Source organism: Opisthocomus hoazin, chromosome 29, assembly GCF_030867145.1.
Source record: "Opisthocomus hoazin isolate bOpiHoa1 chromosome 29, bOpiHoa1.hap1, whole genome shotgun sequence".
In the NCBI taxonomy this organism is placed as follows: Eukaryota; Metazoa; Chordata; class Aves; order Opisthocomiformes; family Opisthocomidae; genus Opisthocomus; species Opisthocomus hoazin.
The window spans coordinates 1362242-1373494 of record NC_134442.1 but is presented as its reverse complement, the minus strand read 5'-3'; the positions used below and the strand labels follow the sequence as shown (position 1 = coordinate 1373494).

At 52.7% G+C, this 11253-nt stretch overlaps 1 protein-coding gene across 1 annotated transcript; it reads right to left on the bottom strand.

The window, feature by feature from the left end:
• Positions 1-8790: 8790 nt before the first annotated feature.
• Positions 8791-10883, bottom strand: LOC142364769 (acrosin-like; the record flags this gene model as incomplete). Its single annotated transcript, XM_075444897.1, has 4 exons — positions 8791-9156; positions 9642-9787; positions 10091-10356; positions 10690-10883. Coding segments are annotated over 4 exons (972 nt in total), but the record flags the coding sequence as incomplete, so codon positions are not given.
• Positions 10884-11253: the final 370 nt, after the last annotated feature.

Here is an 11253-nt window from a genome sequence, read left to right as displayed (position 1 = left end):
GGTGTGAGAGGTGGGCACACTTCAGCAATATGTGAAGGAAGAGCTGGGGTCATTCTGGGGAGAGCACTCTGGCAGAGACAGCTTTGCTTGTTTGGCTGAGCCCTGTCCCTAATCACCACAGCCCCCAAACAGGTAGTGCAGAGGGGACGTGCCTAGGTGGGAAGCAGCTCGGGGTATGCGTGGTCAAGCACCTCCAAGTCCTTCCTGACTCCAGCAGGTGGAGATGTGGCCGGTGGTTGGCAGGCCTGGTCCTCTTGTAAGGTCTGTGAATGCTGGGGCTGATCAGTCAGGTAGGCTGCAGCCACATGCCACCCACGGGACTGAAAAGGTCTCTGTCCTCTTGCTCGAGAGCTAGGCCAGCTTCAGGTTCGCTAGTGCACTGCGCACGCACACAGCGCTCCCACCAGGAGCTGGCCCGAGACACTCGGTCTTTCCAACTGCGGGGTCCCTATGACCTGTGTTCCCTTCTGCCATCGCCAGCAGCCAGGCCGCTAGACCCACCCCTCTAGCAGGTACAGAGCGGGGCCACACAGAAAAGGATGTGGAATGGCTCTCAAGAAGAAGGTCGGACAGGCTGTGGGGATTATTGAGAGGGCTTTAAACAGAGCTGGCGGGGCTCATTGAGAGGGCTTTAAACGAGGTTCAAAGGGGGAAGGGGACATCACCCAGCTCACTAGGGAAGAGCCCAGGTTTGGCGTGCCAGGGTCAGGGGTGAGATTTGCTGCCCAGCTCAAGTGTGTCTATACCAACGCACTTAGCATGGGCAAAAACAGGAGGAGCTGGAAGCCATTATACAGCAGGATGGCTATGACTTGGTCGCCATCACAGAAATGTGGTCGGACAACTCGCATGACTGGCATGCTGTCATGGATGGCTACAGACTCTTTAGGAAAGACAGGCCAACAAGGAGAGGTGGTGGAGTTGCTCTATATGTGAGGGAGCAACTGGAATGCATTGAGGTTGGCCTGGGGGCAAATGAGGAACGAGTTGAGAGCTTGTGGGTAAGAATTAAGGGACAGTCTCACACGGGTGACATTACAGTGCCACCTGACCAGGAGAAGGAAATTGATGAGGCTTTCTACAGGCAGCTACAAGCAGCCTCAAAATCACAGGCCCTGGTTCTCATGGGGACTTCAACCACCCTGACATCAGCTGGGAAGACCATACAGCTAGGCAGGCACAATCCAGGCGGTTCCTACAGAGCATCGACGATAACTTTCTAACGCAAGTGGTGAAGGAACCCACAAGGAAAGGCACTCTGCTGGACCTTGTATTAAGAAACAAGGAGGGACTGGTGGAGGCTGTGAAGGTCGGAGGTAGACTCAGCTGCAGTGACCATGGAATGGTCGAGTTCAGAATCCTGCATGGAGGAAGCAGGGCGATAAGCAGGATCAAAACCTTGGACCTCAGAAGGGCTAACTTTGGCGTCTTCAGGGAGCTACTGGGAAGAATCGCATGGGCCAGGGCTTTCGAAGGCAGGAAGGTCCAAGAGTGCTGGTCGCTGTTTAAATGTCACTTCCTCCACGCTCAGGAGCGGTGCATCCCCCTGAGAAAGAAGTATAACAAAGGAGGAAGGAGACCTGCATGGTTGAACAAGGAGATTCTAGTGGAGATCAGGTGGAAGAGAAAGGTCCGTGGAATGTGGAAAGAGGGGCAGGCCACTTGGGAAGAGTGCAAAAACGTGGTGAGAGCGTGCAGGGATGTGACGAGAAAGGCCAAGACCCACTTGGAATTGGAGCTGGCAAGGGATGTCAAAAACAACAAGAAGGGCTTCTTCAAGTACATCAGCAGCAAAAGAAAGGCTAGGGACAATGTGGGGCCGCTGCTGAATGAGGTGGGTGTCCTGGTGACAGAGGATGCAGAGAAGGCAGAGCTACTGAATGCCTTCTTTGCTTCAGTCTTCAGTGTCAAGGCAGGCCCTCAAGAATCCCAGGCCCTGGAGGTAAGAGAAGAAACCTAGAGAGAGGACGACTTTCCCTTGGTTGAGGAGGACTGTGTGAGGGATCGATTAAACAATCTGGATACCCACAAATCCATGGGCCCCAATGGAATGCACCCACAAGTGCTGAGGGAGCTGGCAGATGTCATTGCTGAGCCACTCTCCATCATCTTTGAGAGGTCCTGGAGGACAGGAGAGGTGCCCGAGGACTGGAGGAAGGCCAATGTCACTCCAATCTTCTAAAAGGACAAGAAGCAGGACCCAGGGAACTACAGGCCGGTCAGCCTCACCTCCATCCCGGGAAAGGTGATGGAGCAGCTTATCCTGGAGGCCATCATCAAGCAAGTGGAGGAAAAGAAGGTTATCAGGAGTAGTCAACATGGCTTCACCAAGGGGAAATCATGCCTGACTAATCTGATAGCTTTCTACGATGGCATGACTGGCTGGCTAGATGAAGTTAGAGCCGTGGATGTTTTCTACCTTGACTTCAGCAAGGCTTTCGACACAGTCTCCCATAATATCCTCCTAGGGAAGCTCAGGAAGTGTGGGCTAGATGAGTGGTTGGTGAAGTGGATTGAGAACTGTCTGAATGGCAGAACTCAGAGGGTTGTAGTCAGCGGCGCTGAGTCTAGTTGGAGACCGGTAACTAGTGGTGTCCCTCAGGGGTCAGTACTAGGCCCAGTCTTGTTTCACTTCTTCATCAACGACCTGGATGAAGAGTTTGAATGTACCCTCAGCATATTTGCTGATGACACCAAACTGGGAGGTGTGGTATATACACCAGAAGGCTGTGCTGCCGTTCAGCGTGACCTGGATAGGCTGGAAAGTTGGGCAGAGAGGAACCTGATGCGGTTCAACAAAGGCAAATGCAGAGTCCTGCTCCTGGGGAGGAACAACCCCATGCATCAGTACAGGCTTGGAGTGGATCTGCTGGAGAGCAGCTGTGCGGAGAGGGATCTGGTTGTCCTGGTGAACGACAGGTTAACCATGAGCAAGCAGTATGCCATGGCTGCCAAGAAAGCTAATGGGATCCTGGGATGCATTAGGAGGAGTGTGGCCAGCAGGTCGAGGGAGGATTTTCTTCCCCTTCACACTGCCCTGGTGAGGCCCCATCTGGAACTGTGTTCAGTTCTGGGCTCCCCAGTTCAAGTAAGATGAAGAGCTACTGGACAGAGTCCAGCGAAGGGCTACGAGGATGGTGAGGGGACTGGAACATCTCTCCTATAAGGAGAGGCTAAGGGAGCTGGGCTTGTTCAGCCTGAAGAGAGAAGGCTGCGAGGGCACCTAATATATACTTACAAATATCTGCAGGGTGGGTGTCAGTAGGATGGGGCCAAGCTCATTTCAGTAGTGCCCAGTGACAGGACAAAGGGCAACGGGCACAAACTGAAGCACAGGAAGTTCCGTCTGAACATGAGGAAGAACTTCTTCCCTCTGAGGGTGACAGAGCACTGGAACAGGCTGCCCAGGGAGGTTGTGGAGTCTCCTTCTTGGATATATTCAAGACCCGCCTGAACAAGGTCCTCTACAGCCTATAGTAGGTGACCCTGCTTGGGCAGGGGGGTTGGACTAGATGACCCACAGAGGTCCCTTCCAACCTCTACCATCTGTGATTCTGTGATTCTATGATCAACCTCCAACATGCTTTGTTTTTTCAAAATTTAGTTGATACTGGTTCAGACAATTACCAGAAAAGTTAGTGCAGTCATGTTATGACAGTTCTGAATTTCTTCAGTCTAGTCCTCTCAAATACCCAAGCTGCACACAAGCCTCTTTCAGACAGTCTGTTTTATCTATTATTGCAATGTCAAGATAGTCCTTCATTTGTTATAGATCGATTGTAAGGCTGGATTGCATTTTGAGATCTTCAAGATAAATCAAACCCCGGGATCAACCCCACAGATTATATAACATATCAAATTCAAAGTAAAAAAATAACAATTCAGGGACAAGAGCAGGCCAAAGACATCTTCATGAGGCAACAACACAGGAAGCGTATGTGGAAGAAGGTAAAAGAAATTTGAGAGAAGATTAGTTAATATTGGTGCAGTGCTCTGAAGATCAGAAGTGTGAAGCATGAAGCGTACCAAGGAGTGGCAGAGGAGGGGTGGGCACTTGGCCCATGGGGCATGGGAGTCTGTGAAGCATGGGCAGCCTCCATCCACAGGCACAAAGCTGAGTCTAGGGAGAGAAGGCTGAGTGAATTTTGCGCTTTATTTTATGGTATGGCATTTTCTGTATGTATTCTATTGCATGGCATGGTATTTATTTTTCGTAAGTATTGCATGTGCTGTATGGTATATACAGTATGGGGTTTATTGTATTCTATGGTATGGTCTGCTGGTTTTTATTGTATTCTTTGTATTGTAGTTTGTATTATATTGTACTGTATGTTATCTATTGTATGGTATGGTATTGTATGGTATAATGTTACACTGCATTTTGTATTGCATTTTATGTATTTTATGTGTCATAATGTATTTTACGTGTTCTCTTTAATGTATTGTACAGTAAGGCATTGATTTTATTGTAGGTATTTTATGTATTATTTTGTACAGAATATATGGAATGGTGTTTCTTGTACTGTATTTTCTCGACTACTGGGATTTGTATTGTCTAGTATGCATTGCATTGTCTGTCACGTATGGTATATGGTGTATTGTATTTTATGTTCTGCACTGTATCTATTGTATTCTATTTGATGAAGGTTAGGGTATGCACTGTACTGTATGCAGGCATTGTATGTACTGCATGCTGTGTCGGTATTGTATTGTTTATCGTGTGGTGCCTACTGTGTGTTGTATGGTATTGGATGATACGGTGTTGTATGGTGTGGCGTAGATTGCCTTGTCTATATCCTGTGTTTGTGTTGTAGGCATTGTATTTTGGTTTGTATTGTCTTTAGTACTGTATGCATTTGACTGTATGCAGTACACAGTGTATGCTGTAGCATGTGTTGTATGTGATGCGTGTGTTGTATTTTCTATTGTATGTGCTGTGCGTGTTGTGTTGTGGTGCTAGTGTTGTATCCTATATTGTGTTGTATGTCATGCTACGGCATTATTGCAATGCATGTGTTGTATTGTACGTATCGTATGTGTTGAGTTGCATGGTATGTATTGCAGGGCCTGGCGTTGCGTTTATTGTACGTACTGTATTTTTTATTGCATTGACTGCTGTATGGTGTTTTGGTTTGTATTGTGGTTTATCACAATCAAAATCAAGTGTTATTAAAGAAAACAAGCAGTCTGTACCGCACCGCAAGCTAATAAGCTTAATGCCTTGGTGATGTGTTTGACCTTTGCTTCTGGGACTTTTTTTCCCCTCTTCTTACTCATTCCATGTTGACTCTGCGAGGAGTCTTCTCTGTGTCTTCCTTCCACTCCAGCCTTCTGCTGCAGGCAAAGACAACAGACATGTCTATGCCATGCAATATTGTGCATTTTAAGAATTGCAAGGCACTCTCACGATCTACTTCTGTCAGTATGACATGGAATTGTACCTTGCAGAAAGAGCTGCTTGGTTGCCTATGTATTGTACTGATTTTAGCTCTGAGCACAGTGCCATGCTGACACAGCTACACGTGGCTTCCAGCTCAGGGCCCGCTTTTTTGTCACTTCCCTGGGAGATCTCTCATCTCTATTCCACTGTGTGACATGTGAAAAAAAGAGAAGTGATCGAGTGTGGTGCTGTTCTAACTTATATTTCAGCATCTAAGGAAACAGGACAAAGCCAACTCAAAACATTTCAGACATCGCTGGAGACTTCAGATGGTGTCTTGATATTCTAAAACGTTTTTAAATTGTACGTTTTTCTAAACAAACTGCTGGGACATGAGGCTAAAACTTTGGTGGTGTATGAAAATGAATATGTGAATAGTCTTCAGACTGCCTGTAAGGAATGGAGAGTGGTAACACGGGGTCCTTCTCGTGCTCCCAGGTGAGAGGCACCTTTATGGCTGGCAGTAAGAGGGGGTTTTAGCCAGTGCGTCCTTCTGCTGCCTCTTTTCCCAGCACCCACGCACGAATTACAAGAAAAGGAAAATGCAAGCAAATCCCTCTTGGTAACAAGAGAGCCGGGTGTGGGACCTGTGGCTGAGCTCGGGACAGGGAGCACCCCTGGAGCAGCCTTGGGGCTTGCTGCCAACCTGCCTTCAAATGAGCTCTCCCAGCAGGTTGGTGCCCAGGAGTTACTTGGAGTTTTGCTCTTCTCCTTCAGGAACCACGTTCGATGCCAAGCACACCCAGAGCCAGGAGAGGACTTCTAGGACAGCTGGGGCTGATGGTGACAGTTCCCACCAGCTGCCCAGGCCAGGGAGATGCAGGTGAGATAGCAGGGAGGAGACACCAACTAATTGCCTCTTCTCTTGCAGGAACAGGCTTTAGCAGCAGGAGAGAGCCAGGCACAAAGGGCCTCTGAGGTCAAAGAAAGTGTCACGCAGCCAGAGCACAAAGAGGCGAAAGGAGAGAAATAGGTGCAGGTCCCATGGCTGGGACAGTGCTTTCAAGGTACCACCTGCCATCGAAACACAAGAACAGCGAAAGGCACTGGCAGGTGATGGAGTGACTGGGAAGAGTGCCTGGCAGAGGGAAGAGCACTGAGAGACAGGAGACAAGACAGAAACGGAGGTGAACCAGATGGCAGGCTGAGACTGAGGGTCTACCAGCTACATTGCTCTTCTGGGCCAACACTGGTGCGGGCAGTCGCACTGCCTGCTATGCGTGGCCACAGACGTGCAATTGGAAGCAGCATGGCTTCATAGGCACTAGAAGACGTCCCCAAACAAACCGCACTCCACGCTGCTTTGGTTTTCAAAAATTGACCTGAAGGTGGTGCTCGATATCTGCTTAGAGCAGGCAGAAGGTGGCCTTGGAGAACGTCACTTGTCTTCTGTGGATACTCTGTGATGCCAGCAGCAGATTTTTGCAGGTGGTTAAGAGGGAATGGTGTGAGAGGTGGGCACACTTCAGCAATATGTGAAGGAAGAGCTGGGGTCATTCTGGGGAGAGCACTCTGGCAGAGACAGCTTTGCTTGTTTGGCTGAGCCCTGTCCCTAATCACCACAGCCCCCAAACAGGTAGTGCAGAGGGGACGTGCCTAGGTGGGAAGCAGCTCGGGGTATGCGTGGTCAAGCACCTCCAAGTCCTTCCTGACTCCAGCAGGTGGAGATGTGGCCGGTGGTTGGCAGGCCTGGTCCTCTTGTAAGGTCTGTGAATGCTGGGGCTGATCAGTCAGGTAGGCTGCAGCCACATGCCACCCACGGGACTGAAAAGGTCTCTGTCCTCTTGCTCGAGAGCTAGGCCAGCTTCAGGTTCGCTAGTGCACTGCGCACGCACACAGCGCTCCCACCAGGAGCTGGCGCGAGACACTCGGTCTTTCCAACTGCGGGGTCCCTATGACCTGTGTTCCCTTCTGCCATCGCCAGCAGCCAGGCCGCTAGACCCACCCCTCTAGCAGGTACAGAGCGGGGCCACACAGAAAAGGATGTGGAATGGCTCTCAAGAAGAAGGTCGGACAGGCTGTGGGGAGTAGGGACAGGGTTCAGCCAAACAAGCAAACCAACCGGCACTTTGCTTATGCTCAAGGACGAGCTTCTTGAGCCCCCCTTCTCTCCATTTTCCACACTTATTCATCCCCCTCGACTTCCTTGGCTCCTCACTTTCTCTGCCCTTGTCTCCTCCCAATCAAGGGACCTAGCCCCGCCTACTAGTCCCCCTTGCTCCCAGGTCTGTCACATCTGGGAACAGATTGGGTCTTTCAGGGGCTGTTAGCTAGGTCATCTTGGCCTTGCGTGGCATTACTGCAGTGGTTTCCTGGCTACAGCTGTCCCTGCCAGAGTCCTCTCCCCAGAATGACCCCGGCTCTTCCTTCAGATATTGCTGAAGTCTGGCCACCTCTCACACCATTCCCCCTTAACTTCTGGTGACATCTGGCTCTTCCTCATGGCACTGTAACTCCTGCCAGCTTTCTTTCATCTTTCCATTTAGCAAAGGCTTCAACCAGGTCCTAATCATCATCCCCAGAGTTGTCTGCATGTCACATCATTATTTTGCATCCTCTTGCTAGCCTCAATGTGCCAGTCTTCTTCATGCCATGGTGGCTCTGAGCACGCTCCTGTCTGACCAGCCATGGTGTCAGCCCTGCTGAGCGACTCTTGCCCTTTGTGCCCTCCTTGACTGCCTGCAGCCCCATTTTGCCGGGCGTGGAAATGCTTGCCTTGCGCACGAGAGTGAATTGGACTCAGGCACGGTTAACTGTGAAACCTGGCAACTTTATTCCAAGAACTAAGTCAGCTTCAGCATTTGTGTGCACTGGGAAGTGTTGCGGAGGAAGAACCGGACTCGACACGATGATCAATGTGATCACGTACAAGCCGTTTATTAGCCTCAGATAGCTCACTTTTATATTCCCCACTACATACGCGGCGATTCCCCATTGGTGATAATCAATTTAACTCACATAGTAACTCGATTATGATTGGTGTGCATCACTAGCTCACGCGCAGTGCTCGTGGCCTTCTTGCAGGCGGCAAGTTCCTCTTCGGCATCTGGGAGTTGTTTGTCTCTGCATTCTTACTTCCTCATTCCAACCGCAGTTTGTCCTCTGGATGCCCTTGCGGCCTTATGCTAAGGCTCTGCGGCCTTAGGCTAAGGCTTCATGGCCTTCTAGAGAAATGCTGGATTGCTCACATGTCCCCAGTCCTTTAATGCTTCATCCTCCACAGGGAGGAGAGCGGGCAGCACAGAGCAGGCCTTTGATGCCGAGGCTGCCTTTGGAGCAGCAGGCATTGCCCCAGAAGGAAATGATCATGGTCCAGTGCAGCCTGCGCTGGTTCCTGTTGATCCTGCTCCTCAAGCCTTTTTTCCCCTGAGGAACTGCAGGAGCTCCTTCAGAAGAGTAAAGAATTCCACCAGCTTCTGGCGTGGAAATGGACAGGAGCTAATGCTGCCCGACTGTGTTGGTGCTGGTGTTGGCCTTGGCCTCTGAGAGGGGCTTGAGGTGGAGAGAAAATGACTCCATGGCTGTGCTGTTGGACTATCTCTTCTTGCTGAGCGCAGTCCCATCTGTAGCAGGATCCAGTCGTAGAAGTGCTGCGTGGAGGTGTAGACTCCAGGCTGGTTTGGTCTGGCACAGCCTCTCCCCCAGCTGGTCACTCCAACAAGCCAGAAGTAGTCGTTGGTGTTATCTTTGCAGACCAGAGGACCACCGCTGTCACCCTGCAGCGGAGGAGAGAGGGTTAAGGTGGTGTTGGGTGGCCCCGGTCAGCACTCTGGCTGGCTCCTTCTCTCCCGCAGCAGCTGCCAGAGCTGTCCTGACTGCACACAAAGGCTCTGCTCAGGTGCTGGAGCCTACAGAAGCTTGTCTGGCAGGGGGTGGTGGGCCAGTCAGGCAGGGCTCTCTCTCTGTCCTCTTTGCACAGTGATCCTGGATGTGTGGAAGGGGGATGTTGCAGGACTGGGCTCTGGAGCTGTGGGCTGCCCAGAGCACTAGATGGGCTTTGTGGGCAGAGAGCCAGGCCTCTGGGACAAGGGCGGCCCTGGGCAAGGACCTGCATCTGGGCAAGGGGAGGTGAACCCCAAGAGTGGAGGGGACCCAGCAGTGGCAGGCTGACTTGCCAGGCAAAGCACGCGCTGGGGCAGGTTTGGGCGGTTGCCACAGGGCTGCCTGTGCTGTTGGGGGTGGACTTGTAGCACGCTCCTACCTGGCAGGTGTCGATGCCGCCCTGCGGATAGCCAGCACACAAGTTGTGGCTGTGGATGGCCCCTCCGTACCAGCGGCTGCTGTTGCAGAGCTTGATATCGATGAGGCGGACCTTGGCCTCCTGCAGGACATAACTTGGTCCCCCAGCTGCCAGCACAGAAAAGAGTTAACAGCCAGCAGCTCGCTGCCAGTTCTCCTCTCCTCCCCCCCACCCCCTCCCCGGCGTCTGGCTGAAGCCCTGCCCTAGGGCTGGGCTTTGCGTCTCCAGAGGCACTGTGCCGCTGCTGTCTCCCTTCTGTCTTGCTTGGGGTAATGGGCCAGGCCCACCTCTCCATCGGCATGCACCCCGCAGCCCGACTCTGGCTTTCGCCTCTGCTGTCAGGAAGCCCACCCCGCCTCCCCAGTGTGCCCAGCCTGCGCTCAGGACACCACTCCCTTTTGGGAACTCACCTCTTGCAGTCGTGGAACCCCAGCCACTGACGTAGCAGCTTCTCAGCTGCGACACTCTCAGCCAGGCGTCGGGCACACAGGCAAGCTGCACGTAGTAGCCGCACAGGACAGGCTGGTCCAATTCCAGCAAGGCAATGTCGTTCCTCTGCGTGATGTTGTTGTAGTGCTCGTGAACCAGTAGCCGCTTAATAGTGCGCACTTGGGTCTCAGGGCCCAGCTGAGTCAAGTGGCTGGCCCCGATCACCACGTGCCACATGATGATGTGCCTGCAAGGCAGGTGGAGAGAGGGGTCAGAGGGAGCGCAGCCACGTGCTGCAAGCAGCCCAGCAGTTGCCTGCCTTCTGCTGCACAGGGCAGAGAGGAAGGCAGCGCTACGGAGGGTGCGACTGCCCTAGCACGCCTTGGGCACAAGGAGTGTCGGGCGGGAGGCTGCTAGGAAGCTGTGGCGTGAGCCCAGCCCTCTCGCGAGCAGTGTCTCAGCTGGGCTTGGCAGTGCCCAGGCACTGGGCGTGCTGCAAGGAAGCGAGATGGCGCTAGCACGTGCTGCTGTGGAGCGGGCACGTGCTAGTGCTGTGGGGCTGTTCCCTGGTCCTCCTTACCCGGGCGTGATGAAGCAGTGGGCTGCTGTCAGCACCCACTGTGGGCTGATGAGCGACCCTCCGCAGACATGCGCTATGCCTCCTATGATTGGCTTCTGGATGCTGACGATCCAGGGCCAGGCCCCTAGCTGAGCATCGGTGCCACCCACGACGCGTGACATGCCGTAGTAAGAATCCATGGGCCGGTGCCCGCAGGTCCCTCTGTAAGCAGAAACTGATGAATGTCCTGCTCGGTGGCTTGCTGCTGTTGAGGCTGCAGGTCAGCCCCCTTCCCCCCCACCAGGCGCTGCATGGACAGCAGGACCGCGGAACCCTGTGGGGCATGCGTCCATCTACCCCTGTTTGTGCTTGAGCCCCGTAGGCGAGTTGTGCCAGCGGCCTGGCTGCTGGCAAGGAACTGAGGCTCCCACATGGCGTTTGGGAAGCTTTGGTGTGGCCAGGGGGAAAAGCGAGCACCCGCCAGTGAAGCCCACAAGGGCTGCCCCAGCTCCCTCCCAGAGCCTCGGGCCACTTACCCACAGTTGTCCCACATGCCGTACGCCGGCCAGCACACAGCCAGCAGGA